The sequence below is a fragment of the Erithacus rubecula genome (genome assembly GCF_903797595.1).
Source record: "Erithacus rubecula genome assembly, chromosome: 9".
NCBI lineage: Eukaryota > Metazoa > Chordata > Aves > Passeriformes > Muscicapidae > Erithacus > Erithacus rubecula.
The window spans coordinates 6,674,995-6,697,610 of record NC_136660.1 but is presented as its reverse complement, the minus strand read 5'-3'; the positions used below and the strand labels follow the sequence as shown (position 1 = coordinate 6,697,610).

The 22,616-nt window shown below is 42.2% G+C and overlaps 1 protein-coding gene across 5 annotated transcripts in view; it reads right to left on the bottom strand.

Moving 5' to 3' along the window:
* Positions 1 to 298: 298 nt before the first annotated feature.
* ANK3 (ankyrin 3) overlaps positions 299 to 22,616 on the bottom strand; it is a 348,817-nt gene continuing 326,499 nt past the window's right edge. For 3 of the 5 annotated variants that reach the window (XM_079313272.1, XM_079313268.1, XM_079313271.1), the window contains 7 exons: positions 20,712 to 21,384; positions 18,431 to 18,809; positions 14,648 to 14,746; positions 6,747 to 6,830; positions 6,563 to 6,622; positions 4,661 to 4,753; positions 299 to 1,700 (listed from right to left, as the gene is read on the bottom strand). In XM_079313272.1, coding sequence (XP_079169398.1) covers positions 4,685 to 4,753; positions 6,563 to 6,622; positions 6,747 to 6,830; positions 14,648 to 14,746; positions 18,431 to 18,809; positions 20,712 to 21,384 — 1,364 coding nt within the window. In that variant the 3' untranslated portion in view covers positions 299 to 1,700; positions 4,661 to 4,684. The remainder of the gene's footprint in view (positions 1,701 to 4,660; positions 4,754 to 6,562; positions 6,623 to 6,746; positions 6,831 to 14,647; positions 14,747 to 18,430; positions 18,810 to 20,711; positions 21,385 to 22,616) is intronic. The other 2 variants (XM_079313269.1, XM_079313270.1) reach the window with 1 other exon arrangement.

Here is a 22,616-nt window from a genome sequence, read left to right as displayed (position 1 = left end):
GTCGAGAGCTCACGTGTTGGAGAAAGGGCTGCTGTAACCCTGTTGCAAAGCCCTTTCCCCACATCTCCAACCCAGGGAGTGGCTTTCCTTAGCTTTGCTGGGCATGTGCTGCTGGCTGCTGTGTTTTCCTCCTGCTGCCCTGACCTGGGGAGAGCCTGCCAAGTGCCTGCCTGTCACACTGGGAAGATGAAAAGGTGGATCAGACAAAAGAAACAGGAAAAGCAGCTGAAAGCCAGAGGCAGATAACTGCTGGTGAAGCCTCGTATCTGTAGGGTACAAGAACACTGCCAAATACACATTATCCAAGAGTTTTAACACAATTTATTTTATGCTTAAATAATCAACTAGATCATCCAGTGTTTGTTGTTTTCATACATATGTAATTAGAGCTATTATCAATGAATGCTGTTTCCATATGAATATAATCAACAAATTAAAGTATTTCACCAAAAACCAAATAAAAATGCCCTTTAAAACACAGCAGCCTTAACAACCTAATATTACACTGCTAGGATGATTACAGATGATTGGCTTACTGAAAGATTCTACATCTTATAGCCAGTACACAATACAGTAATAATTTTACAGCGTGCTGCCAGTCTATTAGCTAATAATTTCTCTTCAGTTCATTTAAAAATATCCCAAACTTGTGCTCCTTGGAGCACCAACCCACTTCTAAAGCTGCAAGCATTACCCCCATTATAAAGCAAGAACAGATAGCACCCCCCTCCCCATAATGCAACTACTGTATATGTTATGGGTCTTAGGTAATTTCATTGAAAAATTGGCAACAGCAACAAATATTAGATGAAGGGCTTTGTGTTTACAGATAAAATCTTATTTTTCATGTTGCGGTATAGTGTTTGCAAAACTGGAAAAGATTTAATCAAAATAAGGTGAAACACATGCATCAAAATATTAGTACTCTGAAGAAAAATTTTCACAGAACTACAGAATTCCTCATTTTGGGAATCATTTAAATTTGCAGCAGATTTTAAAGATTTTTTTAAAATCAAGCTAGCGATTTTGCATATACAAACATTATAATTGCTAATATACAAGAATCTGTGAAGATACACCCAGAATATCCCTGTAGGTGCAGCCATTTGAGACACCTAGCCTGTTCAATGCATTTGCAATATTCTGTTTGTGATCAAAAAGGCAGTGCCTTATCAACATTTATTCTATTTTGTTAGAATTTATACAGTGTTATTTATTTACAGCAAAACTATTGATGTTTAAAAAAGAAACAAATAGTGTTTTATACCCTGACAGTTTGGGTCCAAGAAAAATAAGGCGAGCTGTTGTGGATTTTAGTATTTTTAGTGTCTTTCCGTGGTTTAACCATTTTGTCTTGCACATCCTCTCTGGCCACAGGAATTTATTTCTTTTGAGATGACATCAAACTGCTTGAGAGAAGCTGTTAACAGCATGGCATCTTGTATATACACTGCATTGTAACTGCGCACCCTCCAATCCTGTGAATGAACGTGAATTTCCATGCTCTGTAAATTGGCTCATGCTAAATTAATTTTTTTGTTCGGGATTTTTTTTTTGTTTGTTTTTTTCTTTTTGCATAAAAACCATGCGGTTAATGTGGGGAAGCAGCAAACACACACACACTTTTATAGGTGGATGTTTAATTCCTGTTGATTTTTCTTCTGTGAGTGTCCCTCTAGAATACTGGCAGTAAAAGCACACTGTGGAGAGAAAACAGAGAACAAATCATTTCAGAAATACCTTGTTAGAACCAGTTTCATGCCTTTCTCTGACTAAACAGAAATGTAACTGGCATGATAGAATTCTGCAATAGGCTAAATCAAACAGTTTCTAAGTAGGCAATAACATTAGCTGAGCTCTAGCATGAGGGGCAAAATGGAGCTGCAGATGTCCATGCTGCTCACAAACTGATTTACAGATCTGTTTGTAGCACACTGCATTTCATCACCCCGAACATGGCACTGGCTCATCTAATCCAGTAATAACAAGGAATAGGTTCCTTTGTTGTGGAAGGAACAGCATTATCTCCAGATGGAAAGAGCTTCTGCTTCCACAGCACGTTTTTCTTCATGGTTTGTAAGCACCCCACAGTAATGGAAAACCTGCTCTCCTTGCACATCCACCTCTGCCAGTTGCTCGGGAAACATGACTGGCAGAGGCAGGAATGCAGAACCCAGCCTTTAGGAGTCTTGGTGAAGAACAAAGAAGGACAAGGAGCGGCTCCATCCATCTCCCTCCAGCCTGGCTTGCATGAGCGGCACCGAGGAGAGACGGTTCAGCTCGCGCTCTCTCACCCCTCAAACCAGAGCCATGCACATGAGCACAGCAAATTTGTGACATTTGCTGTACAGCAATGCCTCACAGCAGAGAGGGCAGGAAGAAGAAATGCAAACACACCAACCAGCAGGAGCTGGAAGCCCCACAGCTCTCCGGCACCCGGGCACAGGGCAGCCTGCTCGGGAGCACGGCACCGGCAGGACTCAGGCTGGCACAGACATGCCTGTCTGCTAATCAGGTCACAGGTCCACATGCATTCCCCAGGAGTGCTTGCAGTCTCCTTCTAGGTTAAAGCAATCTGTCCTTGCCCACATCTACAGTTGTCATAAATCTGTCCTGCTGTTCCCATTGCTGCAGTCATGCCAGCTCACACCGTGCTGTCCTGTGGAACTGCATGCAAGAGTTCTTGGCTTCTCCTTTCAACCTATGCTTCACAGTGGGCTTATCTGCAATGGTGACAGGGACATTTCCCCAGCAAAAACTAGCTAACATTGTGATTTTTTCAAACACTCCAAAGAAAAGAACCACCTCTGCCTGCCCAATAGGATTTTTTTGTCTTTTGTGATTACAAAACAAACAGTTTTTCTATAAAATCCCCTGCCTGTGCAAATACATCCACTTCTGCATCCAAATGAAATGTTTTCAATGAACTCTTGACCAGACTCACAATTATTTAGTGCACATTTGGTAGTGCTTATCATATCAAAGTTTGGAGCACAGAGATTCATCTTAGAGGACAAAGGTCCCCCCGGAGCAAAGGTTCATTAACTAAGGCAGACTCTCCGAGTTCCTCAGAGACTCTGGCATGGAAGACTTGCTTACTTAAAATCACAGGAGAAATGCATCAGCATCCATGGGAGCAAATCTGGTTCTGAGGAACTCAGACTCTGGCTTCCTGAAGGTCACACTCTGTTTCATGTATTAGACAAGGGCTGCACTGTTTATGGGGTTCAATGTCCCATCTAGCCTTCAATGCCTGAATTTACACATTTCTGCTGCTTTGCCCCTGCAGATTGACAATGAAACAGCATGGGACTCAACCTGGGACACAATTTCACACAAACAGTGCCATTGCTTTGGCTTGCTTTACTCCCATATCCCTGAACTCCATAAAAGAGAAATCTGTGTCAAAAGAATCACCTCCCTTTTCCTAACAATAAATATTTTATGAGTATGTTGAGCACCAAGCCACGTGAAGCTGTATTATTCTATTAGTACACACAGGAGGACTCTCAGTAAAAGCAGGAATTCAGGTGAATGCAGTAGGTGATTTCCAGATACTGAAATCACACCAGTCTCACAGAGCTTGCTGCTTGGGGCTTGATGCCATAAAGCCCTCAACTAGATCCTACACACTGAGTGCTGTTTGTCTAAATGGCTCCACTCACAGGCACAGAGCACCTGCAGGTGCTAACTTACATTGCATCAGTTAGAAGGGACTGGTGACTCAAGAAAGACTCTGCTTCTGTCTGCTCTTTTCCTCACTATTTGGTCTATTTGCCAGGTCCCTTTTATTCTGTTCTTAAATCTTACAGTCAATTCTACACCATATGTACAGAAAAAGGATAATACATAGTCTTGCACTTCATAAACTCTTCCTCTGTCCAATTCCTGAAACCAAACAAAGCTAAGAGAAGTTCTGAGCAGAAAAAAGACATGTCCATGGTAAACTTACAGGCTTGGAGCCATGGCTCCAGCCTTGTTTGACACAGACAGGCTCCTCCCATATTTACGGGCACATCACTGTGTGACTGTAGCTATGTCAGTGAGACAAAGCAGCCTCTGGCTTCAGGGTGCTCCATCACATCTTTACAGAGTCTCCTGAAAGGGTGTCTTGGTCTGTGCATTTGGGTTTAGCTTGGGAAGCCCTTATACCATCAGCTGCTGGCTTGCTACAACCATTAAGAACTGCTGGATCAATAAAATTCACAAGAAACAGTTGGTAGGGATTATTTGTTGGCAAATATTGAGACACTTCACTCACGAGGACTTTGACTTGCATAACTGCCATCAAATCACACGTCTGACAGTGGAAGAAGCATTTCACTCCTAGGTTTGTGTGCAGCTCCTTTACTCTTTGTGTTTAAGTTTTCAGGGGTTCTGAAAACAGTTCTATGGATTGTAAATGCTAGACACTGTAAAATTCCCAGAAATCTTGCACATGCCCAAGTATTGCTTTGCTTTATTTTCCAAGAAATAAAGCTTAATTTCTATATGTGAACACAAGGTCATTTTCTGCTTGCAAGATCAAGGGCCAGCTACTCAGATCTGCAGCTGGAAAGCAAAGTTAGAGTAGCAGAGGCAAGCCTTTGTGCATCCCAGGTGCTGTTCCCCATGCTGGCAAAAAAGCCTTTAACAAGGGAAGAAAATTGATCACACTGACCGGTCAGTGGTCGGCTTTCAGCTTTCATGAGTAACTTTTCTTCTCCACATGTCTGACTTCTTTCTTTGTCTTAACCTTATAAGCTTCTCCCTGCTTTAAAGGAAAAGTACAAACATTAACACAGTCTGCAGAGAGCACATGTAATTGTAAACCAGTTTCCAAAACAGGATACAGATTTTGCTGTAACAGGATAAGTAAAAAGCAGTTAAATCACATTAACACTTCATTTCAAAGATACACACAATCTATTTATCCACTCTGCTGAGCTGCAAAAGCACAGGTCTGAAATATCATCTTCAAGTAGAAAACACAGCTCTACAATTTCAGCCTGACCCCTGGCTTGGAGTGCCCAGCTGGCAGTCAGTCCTTGGCAGAGCCCCTGCTGCCAATTGCAGAGGGAGCTGGTGCCACTGACAGGGAAAAATCCCCTTTCCCAGCCGTCCTCCTGGGTCAGCTGAATTGGTGGGCATTTCCCCAGCAGAGGCTGGGGCTGCTCTTATGATGTTTCACAACGTCTGTGCTTTAAAGTGAGCAGGTTAGTAACGGAATAAAGGGAGGAGGAAGAAAGCCAGCAAAAACCACCACTGAAGCAGCACAGAAGTAAAACCAATGACAGTGGCAAGCAGTGCAGGTTTCAGCGTCTTTAAAATATCATATCCCAAAATAAAGTTCATCTTTGCTCATTAAAAGTAACTCAATAATCATCTAAAAATAAATTCTCCAGTAATCACAAGCCTCACTCACATCAGAGAAAGGCATCTGTTTATGTGTGGCTATGGGCAGAATTTACCCCCCAGGTGATCTGCATTGATGTATTTGTAACTATTTGTAGTTTTCAACTAATCTAATCTGGTGCAGGAAATTGAAAATGTTTACCCCTTGCTGGGCAGGATTCTTTTTCTTCATAAACAACTAGGAAAGACAGAATGGAAACAAGTTTGTTTCCATTCTCTTCTGTGACTTAGGTGCCCCCAGCTGTTGCTTTTTTTTTTTTTTTTTTTTTTTTTTTTTTTTTTTTTGGTCAGAAAATACAGGGTATTTGTTATCTTCCTTTCTGAATCTGTTTTCACTCAGACAAGAATTTCATTAGCCCCCAATGACAGTTTTACGCCAGCAGAGATGTTGGAGGCCATGTGCTGGGGAAGAAGGCACGAGCTCCTCTGAAGCCATTTGTTTCCAGAGGTGATATCCATTCCCCCAAGGCCTCCTTGGGACAGATGATAGCTGAGGCACAGCTTGCCCATTCCTGCCCCGTCACTGAAGCCCTTTCCAAGAGGGGCTGAGGTGTGCTGGCACACAATAGTCCTACTCATCCCACTATCAGGGTGATAAAGCTGGGCACAGTCCAGGCCTGCAGAAGGCTTCCAATTTTGAACACAAGGGACAAAATCCTGCCTTGGCGCCTGCTTGTAAAGGATGCCATTGCTTGGGTATGTTCCTGTTGACCTGCATCCTGCAAACCCTCAGTCACCAGCACCAGGGGTATCACTCCAAGGTGAGTGAGAGGCTGCTGGGATCAAACTGCAGCTCATTCCCTTGGTCTGGTGCAAGGGCCACACAATCCACCCACAGCTGTAAGGCACAGATTCTGCAAGAGCTTAACCAAACACACAGACACGGCTCAGCTTGAGGCACAAACCAGCCCCAAACCCATGGCTTGGACCCTCTGCCTGTTTTACAGAAACAGACCATGATGCCCCATGCTGACAGAATTGGGCCAGGCCCTCTTGACGCCGCCTGGCCCATGATCCCAACGCACAACTTGCCAATAACTGCAAGCACCGCACTTTTTGCCAAGGCTTCTTGTTAAATGCAAACCTCCAGCCCTTTAGCAGCACTTTCTAGCAGTCAACACAACCCTCTGCGCCTACTGTTATTTCCTTGTAGTCCCCGTTGCATTACCATTTCACCAACTTTCCTCTCGTGGGGGATAACAACACGTCTTACTACCTTCCGGGTGATCTGTGGGAAGCAATACACGAAAAGTATCGATTTTTTTTTTCTCCTAGATTCTAAAGGGAGAAAGTATGTTAAAAGAAGTTACTTGAATGCAAAGACTCAGAGCAGTGATGTAATTCATGATTACTTTTCTTGTGATGACGTTGCCTTCTTCGTCGGTAAACTGCTCCTCTGTTACAGATTCACCAGGAATGTTTTTTGCTTCCTCACCCTAAAGAATGTGTTATAAGATTAGCAATAGAGCCTATATTCTGTCAAACCCACACATATTTCCACACCAATCCAAGCAACAAGCACATGCTAGCTTCGACTTTATGTAACAGTTTGCTTTATGTCACATTAACTGTATGAAGGCCTCGTTCTTTTAACAAGGCTGATACCTGTGCATTTATTCTACAAAACATTTCCTTAAAGCCTGTAGGGAGCTTCTAGCACCCTGCTCTTATTAACTAATGCATGTCAGGAAGCTCTCTGGGCAACAAAGCAGAGTGGTCAGTCTGAGCCCTATGAGATATCCTTAGCTTTTCTCAGCTTCTCAGTGCCCGGCACATGCAGAAACATGGTCTAACACAGCAGAAATCTGGGACCTAACAGACAGGTCTGCCTATAGCTTGCTAAACACAAGGCCTTAAACACAAACACAGAAGGCAGACAGGACTTCTTAGCACTTGTGCAACGAAGGAAGTTACCTTATGTGACACTTTGCCTGGCACGGTGCCACCATGCTGAGGAGCCTCAGCAGCCCGGTCCATGACTTACTGAGATCAGCAGCACTCCAGCCATCACTTCTTGTTGTACCGGCAATTTATAGGACCAGTGTAAATAAATGTAAAAGCAGTTTCCTAGCTGCTATGCCAGTGACTTAATTCCACTTAAAGGAATTATTGCTAAAATCATAAATAAATGACATTACTTTAGCATCTGAGCCTAGCTGGTAGTCATGAACTTATGCTCCAAAAGAACTTTGTTAACTTTATCTCACACAGTCATATTTCCAAATGTGGGTGCTGAAGCAAGAACTACTTTTGATGCTTCAAAAATATCCATTGTCTGTGCTTATATATTTCATATAAGTAAGGCAAACATAATGATAATGTAGCTGGCCTACATATGAAAAATTTTGATTTGTAAATTAATAACCCTGACAAACAAAAAAATCCTTAAAGCTTTTCTTCTCCCCTCATCCTCAACCCACTATGGAAAAAATTAATACTAGAGAGAGGAAGCAGAAAGAAAACACTGTATAAAATACATTATAACAATATTAATTACAAAATAGTATTTGAAAGGAGACTATTACAGTGATGTACTGAACAGCACAGGGGAAATATAGTTTCTATTTACTATGGTCTGCATGCTACATAGTGGTCTACATAAGCTCCTGGTGCTCCTTTATAATAGACAAACATAGTGATGCCCTGTGCAATTTTTAAGAACTGTTTCCCCTACTAACACAGCTTTTTCAAGATGTACAGCAGCTTTTTCAAGGTTCACATTATAACATTGGTATTGTAGGCTATTTCTAATCTCTAAGCAAAACAAACCTTCTTTTGTTTATAAACCATAAGTCTTTTCTAGCCAAGGCTTTCCATTTTCCCCATCTGGGGAGAATGACAGCAGTCAGGAACCAGGGTGGAGTACTGCAGAGCAGAGCCCCTGGCTATATTTGCTGTTCTTCACACGTACATTGGTTTCCATTGAAAGCTGTACTGAAGTCACCACTTGATAATTAAGCAATGGAACCGTTTCAGACCTTTTACACATCTTTTTCCCTAGACTCTCAGAAACTGTTAGCAAACTTGCTGAACTTTGGTGTTCCAGGAAGCATTGCCAAGAGAAGGCCAGGTTCCACTGCCAGGTGGATTCCACTGCATCGGGACATATGGATGAGGTCCTGTGCCTCAGACACATCTAGCTGAGGTGCCCGGGCCAGGGAACGCCCCTACAAAAGCAGAGCAGAACAAACAGCTCCTGAAGCCTTCAGATGGAGCCTGAAACACTCATTCCCCAGAAGGAGAAGTGACACACCTGCCTAACAGTGCAGCAGGCTCTGTGCAGGAGGAGGGAAGTGCGAGGCTGGTCCCTGCGGGGAGCGGGGCCCCAGCGGCAGCTTCCTTTCCCACGAGCGAGGCGGCAGAAATGAGAAAGGGACGGGACTGCTGCGGGGCAGGGGCAGAGACTGGGGACAGGGTTTGGGAACCGAAACCTGTGGGGTTTCCTACTCACAAAGAGATGGGAGGGGGAAAGATGATTCTGGACACTTCACACTTTAATCAGATGCAGACCAGATGGGGAACCAGCTGCACAGTTTCTTTCCTGGCCTTCCATGTGTGGGTTCAGAGACTCCTCAGTGGGCTCCATACAGTACCCCAAAGGGCAGGACGGAACCCTGGCACAGACATCCCACAGAGCACAGAGGTATGGAAAGGCTCCCCCTCATGAGTAAGATCTCCAAAGCCACTACAATAAAATCCATGAAAACCAGAAATAAAACGACACCGCCAGCAGCAAGGTCACCAGACTTCTTGGCACACCAACACCGCTTTGATGTACTGGTTCTTTGACTCCTTACTGCAGCGATGAGCAAGGTTATCCCTTAAAACAACCTAGTGAGAATTACTGCGTTCAGCTTCAACGGAAATGAAAAGTGTACTGCTGCACTGAAAGATGTCTCCTGAAAGAAAATGCAGTTTTAAAAGTGTGGTGAATCTTGGGTTTTAATTAGCTACATGCTCCTTTAAGCACAATTTAAGGATAAATGCTGCAAATACTCAGCAGTCAGTGCACATGAAATCCAGCTTTCATAATTCTCTTGCTGGTGGGTAGTTAAACAAATTGCAGGAGGGATCACAACTGGCAGGAGGTAGATCTGATTTACTGACTTTTCTAATCCTATGCAGTTATAAAGATGGATGTTTGCTAGGAGAAAAAAACCTACCCACTGGCAGTTTTAGTTGTAACAGCTCAAACCAGCCCTGGGTTAGAATGGCACATTAGATGACCTTTGTCAACAAAAGCTGTTTTGAAACACTAAGCTGGTGCATCTGCATCACAGCTAAAGAATAAAATTCTTTCCGCTGCATCATACTTATGTGGGCTTCATTTTACCCTTGACCAGTCAAAATCACTGTCCAAAAGCTTTAGAAAGGCAGGGAAAAGCTTAATACCGTGATTACTGGAAGCCCAGTTATATCCCTGGGACTAAAGCATACAAAGGCTGCAGTCTGCAAGCCTCAGCCCCAGAACATGCCAGGAAGCTTTGCAAAGCAAAGTGCTTTAATGTCACCCTGCTCGCTGGAGTGTAGTCCTGCCAAAACCAGCTGGTATCCTCTCTCTGTTGCTCTCCAGGGCAGGAAAAGCAAAGAGCAGTTTCTTCAAAATCTTCTGCCAGCTCCACTGGTTTTCTTAACAGTTATTTGCAGATTATGGGTGTTCCCAGAGACCTTCAGATAAATGGACTTATACAGTCAGTGCTGCAGTGTTGTGCCAAAGTTCACTGTAGATTTGTCAGAGCTCTGGTTTTCTTTCATGTTTGTTTTGTTACTAGAGGGATAATAGTCCCTTTTATTCCTCCTATACATCTAGTGTTGTTCTAACAGTGGAGAAAAAAAGGTGCAGCTGGATGCATCTAACTCACACGGATAAAAAGGAATTTAAAAGCAGGCGGAAATAAGCAAGATGGAAAGATCCTAAATATTTAATTTTGTCTAAGACTAGAGGCAATGTCGCAATGGGAACAGAAGCTGCACAGAGTGCTCAGACCTCTTCCTTCACTGGCCTCAGCCAGCATCAGGACATAATCCCTTCAGTCTCGAGATCACATTATTGTAATGCATGAACAGCAGCTGTGCCTCAGTCTCCTTGGGGTCTCGAGTCTCTGTGGTAGTGGCAGGAGAAACAAACATCTTTCATTAAGGTCATTTTCATTAGTGAGTTCTGCCTACTCAGGGAGACCTTGTGAATCAGATGCCAAAACTCTCTGTCTGTTACATGCTGTAGTTGCTTGTTTGCAGGTGTATTGCTAAAGCCACGGGAGGGGGAGAAAAATCCCAACAAAAGAACAGGCAAGGTAGGGAGACCTGAGAGCAAATGGTGCTACAAATGGGACTGAGTATAGTCCACTACTGGGAGCTGGGGCATAGGTCTGGTGCTTGTGGAATGGAGGAGAACGTGACGAACACACCTCAGAACAGCACTGGTAGTCTGGGTTTGATTCACTCCATGTTATCCATGAGGTCAGCAGCTCCAACTCTCATGGGGCAGGACAGGGAGAGGGCACTTACCTGCAGCTCTCCCAGCCAGCCAGAGACTGCAGTGGAGATTCTGAGCCCAGCTGAATACACAAAAGGAAATGCTGCCCATTTTCCTCACACAGAGCACAGGCACTTAATTCTTATCACCTACAGGACGGCAGCATTTCATTTTCCATAAATAAGCTTCCCCTGAATAGCAAGACCATGCTGCTGCTGGCTCTAGCTTTGAATAACTGCTGCTCAGGCCACTTCTCCTGTGCAGGCTGAACCAAACCCTCCACGATCAGTAATGGTGCATTTCACGGGCAAAATGCATGGAAAGGGACAAATCTTCAATAAAAATTGGCAAGAAATAGCAAAAGTACAAGATACTAAATTACATCAGATTTGAATAACCACTGCTTAGAAATATATTTCATTTTCCATTACATTCTACCATAAACCTTTTGGCAAGAATCTTACTAAATCAGATTTAGCCAAAAATTTGTATCCATGAAAGATTTAACAACCTCTGAAAAAGCATGAAAAATTGGACACTGGTTCCTGTCATGGCTGAATAACAGGAGCTTTGGATCAGGCTTTGAATGTCCACATTGTGGCAAGCACTTTTATTTTCCCCTTGTGTGCTAATTGCTCACATTCCTGCACTACCATAAACCCATTTCTTTTGCAATGCCTGATCCCATCAATCCACCATGTGAACACAAGAGGGGAAAGGAAGAAAAACAAAAACATCTGCACTACCTTGAGGTTAGAATATGATCCTATTACATGTGGAAATGGGCATCAGTCCTTGCTTGTCTGGTTTTTATGGGCTCAGCCCTCTGAAGTGCAAAATCCCATGGGAATGTGCTCTACAGTACTGAGCACTTGACAGGACTCAGCTCTTGGACTGCTGGGAAAACACCTCCGTGGGAGAGAAAAGTCTTTCCCCATATTTGGGCCAGGACAGAGAACTAAGGTAGAGTTAAACAGAAGCAGTAGTGTTAGCAATACTGCAGAATGCCACGGAAAGGAAAAACAAGTTGGGAAAGAAGAGCAAAGGTAATGAAGCAATTCAGCTCTGACTGTACCTGTGGAGGCACATGGCAAAGCCTTTTTTCCACAAGACTCAATTTATCCTCAAGGTTTTGGTGCCAGCAAACCGTATGCCTGCAGGCTGTGTGAGTACCTCTGCTGCTTTAAATGTAACATGCAGGCAGTAATGAATACTAGGAAGAGCAATTAGAATTAGGAAATAATTCTTTACTGTGAGGATGGTGAGACACTGCCACAGGTTGCCCAGAGAAGCTGTGGATGACCCATCCATGTAATGTTCAAGGTCAGGCTGCATGGGGCTCTGAGCATCCTGGTCTACTGGTAGGTGTCCCTACCCATGGCACAGGGTTAGAATTGGACAATCTTTAATGTCCCTTCCAACCCAAGCCATTCTATAATCCTATTAATAAAGGCTGCAGTAAAACAACACAGTTCCCACATGCAGTGCTGCTCAGTGGAGGCTCCAAGCACACCCTCATTCCCTGCCCACTGCTGCTGGACATAAGCTGGCTGTGGGGTCAGGCACAGCACCCACTTTTCCAGGCACTGAGGCAGCAGTGTGAGTTATTTTCCCTCCATAGGCTGCCAGCATTGCTCCAGACCTCTGAACACAACATCCTGAGACATCTTCCCTGAAGAGGAGCTGAACCTCAGCTTGTGCCTGCTCTCACAGTGATTTCAGTTCACTCAAAGTGAACATCTGCTCTCAGAAATGTGCACAAAAAAGTCCAGGTCCCTAACACAGTTGAATCTTGATTTTTCCATTTCATATCACCATTTCATGAACTTTACATGACCAAAATGGTTCTGCTTCCACTGTCAAATTCTTTCTCTAAAAGGCTTGATGATTGTTGCTCTCCAACTTCCTCTTGTTCTCTTTTGAGCTTGTCTTAAGATGCAGAGTGGGAGATAAAAAAAGAAGCTATAAGTGATCAGAAAATAACCAAAGAATCACATGTATTTTCTAATCAAGAGACAGGTACAGCTCTAATCCAGCTGACATCAGGCACGTTCCCAACAGCACAGGCTCAGCCGCCTCCACTTGCCATGCACACCCTTCTCACTGGATCTGCACTAGCTGCAAATTCCAACACTAAATCTGCTGCTTTACCATGGCTCTGTTAAAAGTTCTACCCCAAATTACACTACCGTGTTTCAAACCAATTTTCTGTGCCTTTCTCTAAACACAGGGGCTGTAAGAGAGAGAGAGCAAGAGAAAGCTGCCTTTGACATGCTTTCCTCTTTTCTACTCCAACGTTTCCTGACTGCAAACCAGAAGACCCCAAAATAGTTCAGACATAAACTGGGTGGGGGCCCTTATGCACAGGCCAACTATGCAGTCTTTGAATCTGCAGCACACTTACACTTTGTGTGTTACCAGTGGCTCCTGCAGCATTGCAGGGGCTGTGATGGCCCACAGGCTGCCTGCCCCATTTCAAAACAGAGACCACATTCCTAAGCCTGAGCAGTGACAGCTTTTCTGCAGGGGGACTTACTGAGGAAGGTTATACCTTGACAGGTTATTCCCTTCCAGGGAAGGCAGCAGGTTCTGCTGGGGGAGGTGGGGGATCAGACAAAACATTCATTTCTGCTGAGTTCAGTTTTGCCATTCCCTTCTTGTCCTGAACAGAGGCACAATGAAGGAATTAACAGTGAAGGCAACCAGAAAAGTTACTCTTCCTATTTCAAAAGCTTCTGCACCTTGAACTGTTTGGCAGCTGTGCAGAGCAGCCTATCTGCCACCCACATTACAGAAAAGGTGCAGTGCCTTTTGTGGTGTACAGACTCCTCTCCACAAAGCATGCCAGCAACAGTGATATAGATATCTGCAATTGAAATGTCACAATTTAATCCTAAAGTAGCAATTACGACTTAGGCAAACTGTACTAGTGCTGTAATAGCACTAAGGTGCCCTGCTGGCTTTTTTCAGGGCTTGACTACATTATTTTCTAATAAGAATCTAATAAATCCTGTAAGTTATTGAGGAATTACATAATGGTTTATGACAGAGAATTATTTTCCCATACTCTATGCTGCAGGAAAATAATGTCATACTGTATGACCACACAAAAAATATTATAAGGGCAAATACAGTTATTTCTATGGTTATACCATTTTTATCACTATATATAGTATATTGTGCTGTAAGTAAAGGCCATCAGCAAATAAATATACTAAATAGAGTCTACTGAAGGCAATGCAATGACTTTTATGAACTTTGGTAGATTCAAAATAATCTACTGTAGTCAGAAAGTTTTCCAGAACACATTAAGCAATTAGGACCACAAATTTCAACCAGAGTACGTGCCTCATACTTTCCTACATCCCACCCATATATTCCAAATGTTGAACTCATAACTTGGAATTTTTTAATGACAGCGGGGGGAAAAAAAAAAAAAAAAAAAAAAGGAAAGATTGTTACCCATCTTTCTTGGTGGTTCATATTTGCTCTACAGGAGACCAACATGCTACATCTAGCTGCAGTCTTTAAGATGCCATGCACAACAGTGGCAGTGAAGGAACAGCACTCCATGCAGCACAGTTTTTTTCCAACAGAAGACACCCATAAATCTGTGTTAAAGCAAGGAAAGGCGACCTAGCACTGGGTTATAAATCCATACTGGCAATGGAAAGCACACTGCCACAGGGGCTCCAGTATGCCAAAACTGACATTCTGACACAGCAGACCAAACCCATTCATGCCAACGTCGCCTCAAAAAGGCAAATCACAAAATACCTTCAGAATCAACCGCCGTCGGTAAACTCTTGTAGTAATTCTCTGCTCTTCCTCTGAGCTTGAATCACTCTCAATCTCACTGTCACTGTCACTACATTCCTAATAAATGCAGTTTTAGTACATTTGAACAGCACGTTTGCAAGACAGAACATGCTGATCAGGACTAGGAGAAGAAAACAGAGGTTATCATGGACAGTGTTTTCCCTGTCACTGTTAGGCACATAATGACCCACAGTTTCACAGCTAAAGTACATGATGGGAGGAGGCATTTTTTGCTCCTTGGCATGCTGTAACCTGATAATTACACCAGATATGGAATGCCTCAGCAGCTCTCAAGTCTCAGAAAATGGTATTTGGAATGCATCTAACCTGTGGAATTTCAAAATCTTACGTAATTCTTTTAAATTTTATGTAAAAAAACCCTAAACCTTGTTGAATGAATATATAATGAATTGTTTTCTCCTAAAATTATTCTTTCAAACAAGTTTTATGGATTCACAAGGAATGGGAAGTGAATTTGCTAATAAAAAAAAAGAAGCCACAGTGCAAGATTCAGCGGAGCACCTCCATATAGAGTGTTACAAAAAAGGCCTTATGAAGAACTCCATGTGAATGGCTTTCCTGCTCAGTATTTGTCTGCTTTTATGAGTGGCAAAACTGCAGCATGAAGCACAATCATTCTGCATTTTCTCAAGAAGGGAGGTTTTAAGCTCGGTTCAGGGGGCAAGGCCCAGTGCTGGTCTCAGCCTGGTGCTGACAAGTATCACAGGGACAAACACGTGTCTACTCTGTCCTGGCACCCTCTGCCAGCCCTGTGTTTTCCCCTCCAAAACCCAAGGAGCTCAGATTTAAGGCTGACCAGCTCTGTGTGCAAGTGCCTGACAAAGGGCTTCCCACCTCTGTATGTGACAGACATAGGGCAGAGACCCTTCTGCCTTGATATTTGGCTGAACCAACCCTTTCCTGAAGAGAGAAATTTGAAAATTTCCTCGATGTTTTATTTAAAGACAGCCCCAAAACTTCTTTTAAAATCATGGATAATGGATATTGTGAACTGTGTATTTCTCTTTCTGAATCTGGCCCAAGATGTCTTAAACAAGAAGCAATTCTCAGAAATTATGTGCAAAATAAGAGTGGGCATAAGTGGGTGGAGGAGAAAAAGAACTATATAACAAAAAACATTTAGGACAGGATGAAAGAATTCATCTGCAGTCCTCTGGCACTAGTCAAATATAGATATAAAAAATTATAAAACAATCCTCTCCTGAAGAAGTAACAAGAAAGCAGAATATTTCCAGAGGGCACGGAAGATTTAGAGGAAGAGTTATTTTTAATAAACAGCTTTAAGTGGCTTATTTGTGATGGAATTCTGACACTGAGAGTCACCTTGACCATGTGCTGGACACAATCCTTTTTGGAATAACATGGCAAATGCATTACGTTCTTCTCATTTAGAAAGATCACTGGAAACTGATGCTTGAGCATTTGTAGAGAATTATACAACCTACACAATTACTGCAATGCTTTTGTGAATGTTTATGTGGACTTGGGATGAGGCCAAGGATTTGCTTCATCCACGTCACCAGGCATCATACCACTATCAACGGTGTGAGTTTATCTCCTGGTGCAAACTCTGTGCCAAAACACTGCTGCAGCCCTTCTCCTGCAGGTGTATGACTATTGCTTCCTGGTTCTTTCCAAATGGATCACAGATAAAAATATCTTACTTTGCCAAGTAGTTTTAGCTTGTTCTCACTTTCTCTCCACAGAAGTAAATCTGTTTCTTCCATACTTTTCTCTTTATAGAGCATTTCTGAAGAATGCCTTGCAGAAAGACTGCAGTTGAAATTTTCTTTCTGTTTTCATGACAGCACATGAAACATCTAACCATGAATTGGACTGCATTAGCAATTAAACTTATTGAATTCAAATTAGATTAGAAGACATTACTGAAGAAATATCAACAAGATAATAGAAGCACGTCTTGTCATTCTAACAGATGCTAGTTTCTTACCCATTCAGGCTTTGTGAGAGAACCACATTTTGAAATGACATTATTTTTTTATACCAGTTTATTCAAAGATCATGCCTATAAAAAGACTTGTTATTTAATGGATAAGATTATCAGCCTTTACCAATAAAGCAAAATAGTGCAGAGAGCAGGCCTAAGCAAGCACTTGCTTATTGTTCTTAATCCAGATGGGATATCCAACAGTAAAGAGCACATGAAAGTGGGTGACAGCTTCTCCTCCCACTGCTGGGAATGCAGAGGGGGAAATGCAGCATGCCAGTACACCCTCAGCTCGCTACAGAATGCATCTACACTCACTCCTGCATTCAATCAGAGCATGGCACCACCAGCCTGAGGTCTGCCCCAAAGCCTGCAAACACTGAGAAATACTGCCATCTGCCTTTAACTGCCTTTGAAGAGGTGAAGGCTCTTACTTAACATCATTAGGTATCCCAGTAATTAGCAAACTTTAGGAAAGATCTTACTGTGTCACCAACTAATAACAAGATAATAACAATCATATGCTTCATAACTGCTGAAACTGATTACATTATCATCTAATAAAAGAATTCTTGGTTGTATAATCGAAAGAATAGGTTAAAATGAACTAATTTAAACTTGAATGATTTACTGCAGCCCACCACAGCCAGCATTTTTATTATACTGCAATTAAAAAAAAATCTATATAATGTAGAAACAATTCTACTGAAATATTTTGCTTCCAAAAGTTATAACATCCTCCTGTATTGCACCCAAGAAAAGACAGTCTCAGCAGAAAGAGGAGTGTAGAAGAAATTTTGCAATTCCCCTTTCCAGCCTGGTTCCCTGCTGGCCCTGAGGTCTATTCTGTGGTGATCCTCCCAATGCTGGGGTGTGAGGTGCACGTAGCTACTGGGCTACAAGCCATTTTTTGAGTCAACTTTCCTTCTGAGTTTCTGGTAAATAAATAGAAGCAACTGAGAAAGTTATCAAAATCTTAATTTTCATAAAGCAACTTATAACTGGGGTTCTGCAGTTAAGGGTGTAAGAATCAGGCAAGGTAGAAAGGAAGGGGAGTCCCTGGCAGCATTTTTGATTTGTCTTGGCTGGACGGACTCTGAAGTTGGGATAAGCAAGGCCATGAAAAAAAAAAAAAACAACATAAAAACCCCAAAAATATAAGGAGGAGATTAAATATCACCCAAAATTTGTTTTTCTGAAAATTACCAGAGTAAAAAAGTCAAGGAAGTTTTAGGGACAAAGAGCAGGACAGAGCCTGAAGGGTCCCTATATTTCTTTGCTCCTACAATTTGCTTTAGTGTCACAGGAAGAGTGGGAAACCAGTGACAACATCTTAGTGGAAACAGATGGAGGACAGCTGAGCTGTTTGGCAGTGTTTGCATTGGTGGTATGTCATGGCAGGGAAGGGGCTGTTCCCCAGTGATGTGGGGCTGGGCTCCCAGAAACTGCTCTAACCTCTTCCAGGGCTCAGGGCCAGGCAGGAAAGGGATTAGGCAGCTCTTCTTGGCTCCCCTGGCTATCCTGACTCCACCCCTTTCTATTCACAACACAAATAAAAATTTCCAGTAGCTGCCATTTTCCCCAGTTCAGTAATAAACTGAAAAGGCATAGAGAAGGATTAAAAAAAAGAAAAAAAAAAAAAAACCCAACCCAAAAAACCAAACCTAATCCTGACACAAACAACACTACAAGTCATACAAAAAAATTTGCCAGCCAATATGTCAAGCAACAAGGTCTCCTCACACTTTTAATTATTACAGGACATACTGTACCTTCTGTTCAGACATTACTGCTCCCTCCTCCTCTTGGATGCCTGTTCTTGGCTTGCCATCCTCAGAAGTACTCCAGCCCATCTTCTTCACACTGACAGGCACAGATGTTTTGCTGCCTTCTGTTGTTGGCTTGCTGGTCTCTTCCAAAGATTTCTGATACGCTGTTGATGATAATGTTTGCTCATCAGTAACAGTTGAGATCTGAGACTTTGTTTTCAGGGCTTCTTTGTCACTGTGTTTTCCCACATCATTTAAAGCTTCCTGGATGTAGGATTTGGTTTTTGTCTCTGATGTGGACTCAGATAGGCTTCCATTTGTTTCTGGCTTCCCTGCTTCTCCTTTGACATATGAGGTAACAGAATCCCGACATTGGTCCGAACTACAAGAAAAAGAGAAAGGAATAGACAGCTGTTCAGGGCTTAAATCACAGGCACAAGGGCAAAGCACCAAGCCTCTTACTGAGCCTTCAGTCTGAGCCCATACATTTCACACAGAGAAAAGTAACATTTTAGACTCCACTTGCAGACATCTATCTATTGAATAACCTTGCCTTCTGCATCACGACATCATTTCAGAAACAATGAAAATACTGTGGACACCAGAAAAAAGGCCAAATGTTTTATGCTAATCTCCTTCTACTTGGTGGAGGGGAAGAAAAAGAGAAAAAAAAATACACAAAACCTACCAGTTCTCTTATATAATCATGAGCTAAAGCCTCGAGGCACTAATTTTTAAACTATTCTCTAATCAAACAGGTGATGAAAATATCTTTACTATGCAATTACCAGTTATTTTTCCCCCAAAGTACAATATCTGCAATCTAGATAGGTCTTGCCTTTTAAAAAATATGGTTATCAGCAAATAAGTCCTTAGATACTGCAGAATCTCAATAATATGTAGAGCCAAAGGCAAGGAAAGAAACTAAAAGATAGAAAGCTGGTCAGAATTTTGCTTCAGATTACCTATAGATTGTTTCCACCTGCACTTCTAATAAAGAGTTTTCCTTTCCTTGGTATTTTTGCTCACTTTCTTTTAAACACTATGACTGTGTAATGCTGACATAGGAAAATATGCCAGCTGTTTGCTGGCAAAACTCTTATAGAAGATAGCAAAGTGAATTAATCTCTCTAGAAATTGGTTTCTTCTTAAGGAAGCTCTTTTACTTCCAGAAGTGATGAATTTTACTAATTTAACACAATATAAAATGCAGAATAACAACACTTGCTTAATTACAGGAATCACATCAGTAGTAGTTCAAGTGCTTTACAGTATTGAAAGACAATGAATTTGCTGAAATCAATGACCAAATTCCCACTGGATTTGATAAGAGAGTATCTAATGCAACCTTCAACCTTAAAACATCCTGAGTCAAAGACTCAAAGAATGTAAACTGCTGACAGACAGATGATCACTGTGCAGATAATCATTCTATGCTGATTTATAGCTCCTGCAGACCTGGCTCCTCCAATTAGTGAACACAACAAACCCTTGCCAGGAGGGCTGAACAGGACAACACATATTGTCAATGCTCAAAGCTTAAGGAGGTACAAGGGCAGGCTGCAAAAGCTCTTGCAAGAGAAATGCACTGAGGATAAATATATAGATAGCATCCCTCTCAGCAGGTCATTTATTATGGCAAAGACAAGGGGAGCTTGGGAGAGTGCAGAGTGAAAACAGCACATACATCCATTCTCCTTCCTCTGCAGTCACTGCTGGGAGACAACATACAGGACTAGATGGCTTTGGTATCACCATTCTCACCTTCTTGTGCCTCCTAACTCATCTTTTAAAAAGTCTAGTAAATTAATAAAATGACACAACACGCTTGAAGTAAGAGTTATGAAAAGTGACAATTCAAAAATTGGCTTATGGAAAAAGCAAAAATTATCTGAGGGAAGACAAAGAGATGCAAATGGAAAGGATGACTGCCATAAAGGTGCTCAAAAATAACAGTAATGTAGTGTCCTGGTTTCAGATATTGATTCCAGCTATATCTATGCACCACTGAGATTATAAACAGAAATACACAAGATAGAGAATGTGAAAAAAAGTATTACCTGCTCAAGATAATAGGAAATACTTCTCAAATGCCTATATTGAGAATGAAACTTGATAAATAAACAAACTCGATAAATTTTTAAAGACAAATATATCTGAGGCCAAATCGATTTTTTCTTTTAAATGTATGCAGGAGTGCATAGCCACGTTCTCCCAGGAGGAAGAGCAGCCTCTGCAGTGCTGCTGGTGGCGGGGGCAGCGTGGGAAGGCACGGGGTGCTCACCTGTCGTCCAGGCGCTCCAGCAGGCTGCCGCCTGTCCTGCGTGCTGCCGCCGGTGCCTCCGAGGCGCTGGAGGAGTCAGGCTGCCAACCTGCAATTGAAGACATTTCGCGTTCTGCTTGTTGAACACCTTTAAGAAATGACCACACTCTTCCTTCCGTCATCTCCTCAGACTCAGCTCCTTCTTCCAGATGAATGTCCTCAAACAGAGACTTAAACTTTTCTGCCGTCATCTCCTCATCAGTACCAGACTTTTCTCTCTCAGGCTGTTCAGTCCTCACTCCTCTTTCACTAGTCTCTTCGCTCTGCCTTTGTTTAGCATCTCTGGATATCCCGCCATAACTACCGAGATACCGCGGAAAATCTTTAAGGTCCACTTCCTCCAACTGGCTCTCGCCTATGGAAATATCTTTAGGTGTTCCTTCTCTAGGCACTGAGCAATCAACTTTGCTGTCATCCAGTGAAGTGTCCTCTTCAGTCACCACTGGCGGTGCTGCTGCTGTACCATCTACGAGTCCCTGGGAGGTCACTAACACGTCACTCAGTCTACTGGGAGTTCTAAGGGGTGACTCTAGGCTAGAGGTGTCGCTAAGGAAATCATCCTGGTGGAAAGGGGTGGGCGGCACGAAGCGCAACCCAGTGGGAGTTTCCAGTTCCACTTGAATGGAGGGATAACCTAAGGAAGACAGCACATTTGGACTGACTGGGATGAAGCATGGAGCGACAAATAAGCAAATGCCAAATGATTCATGGGTTACATAAAGCATGAAACATATGAGGAGGTTCAGGTGTATAAGAACCAATGCAGTTCTGATAGATTTTGTTACTTTTTCCTAAAGAGATGGAACAAAGAAAGAGTACTGCCAGTGAACATTACAGTGAAGCCAGTACTTCTGACTATTTTTTTAATAGTCTGTAAAGTCAGCAATTGCTTGTGCAGTTATTTTAAACATTTTTGAGCTATAGCAGATTGTCTTATGGGCATGCAATAAATCAAATGTGGACAAGGGTGGTTGTCCCTTTACATACAAGACAATCTCTTGCAGCCATATTGTGCAAATCTTTATTTCCAAGTTTTTATTTATTTATTTTTTTAAATTTAGAAGTTTAATTAACAGATTTTAAAGACAGCAGTAGATCATAACATAGGACAGCCACATTTTTGTCAGTAAGTATTCTTTCTAAAACAGGTCCAAATTTTTAATATGCTTTTATAAAAAAAATACACCATACCAGAAATACAGTTTTACTAACATATACCTCCAATTTAACCACAGAGTACAAGAATGGACTAGCTAAAGAATGAAGAACAGAAATGGATCCGAATGAGGTCACTAAAAGATAGTAGATCTAAATACACAGCAGGATAAAAAAAAACAAAAAACTAAAGCAAGGAAGTTAACAAAGGGATAAAAGAACAAAAATACATCAAGGGAGAGCTATATGAATATTTCAGGTACAGTGAAGTTATACGGGTGAGAGGACTGTGGTGAGTAAGGAGATTTTGGTGATCTTGAAGATTGAGGTGATCTTGGTGACATTGGTACAATCAGATACACTGATCAAATAAAGAGAAAAGAAAAATTGATGAAAACATTAAAAAAAAAAATAAAACATACAAAAGGATTAAACTGAATATACACACAAAAAATGGCAACAAAACCTTAAGTTTGCATTGGACAACCTAAGGAAGGGAAAAACACATGCTGTGGGGTTAACTGGACATTGTGCTGCCTGCAAGGGGAGGAGCATCAACAGGGCTTGGGGGGTTGTTTCCTGAACCAGCCAAAAGGAAGGCAAAGGTGGTCTGGTCTTGGTGAGGAAAGAAAGCTTGAGGAAGGCTCAGAGAAGAGGAGAGACAGAAAGCAACTGCAAAGAAGCGCTTTTTTCATAAAATATTGATGCTAC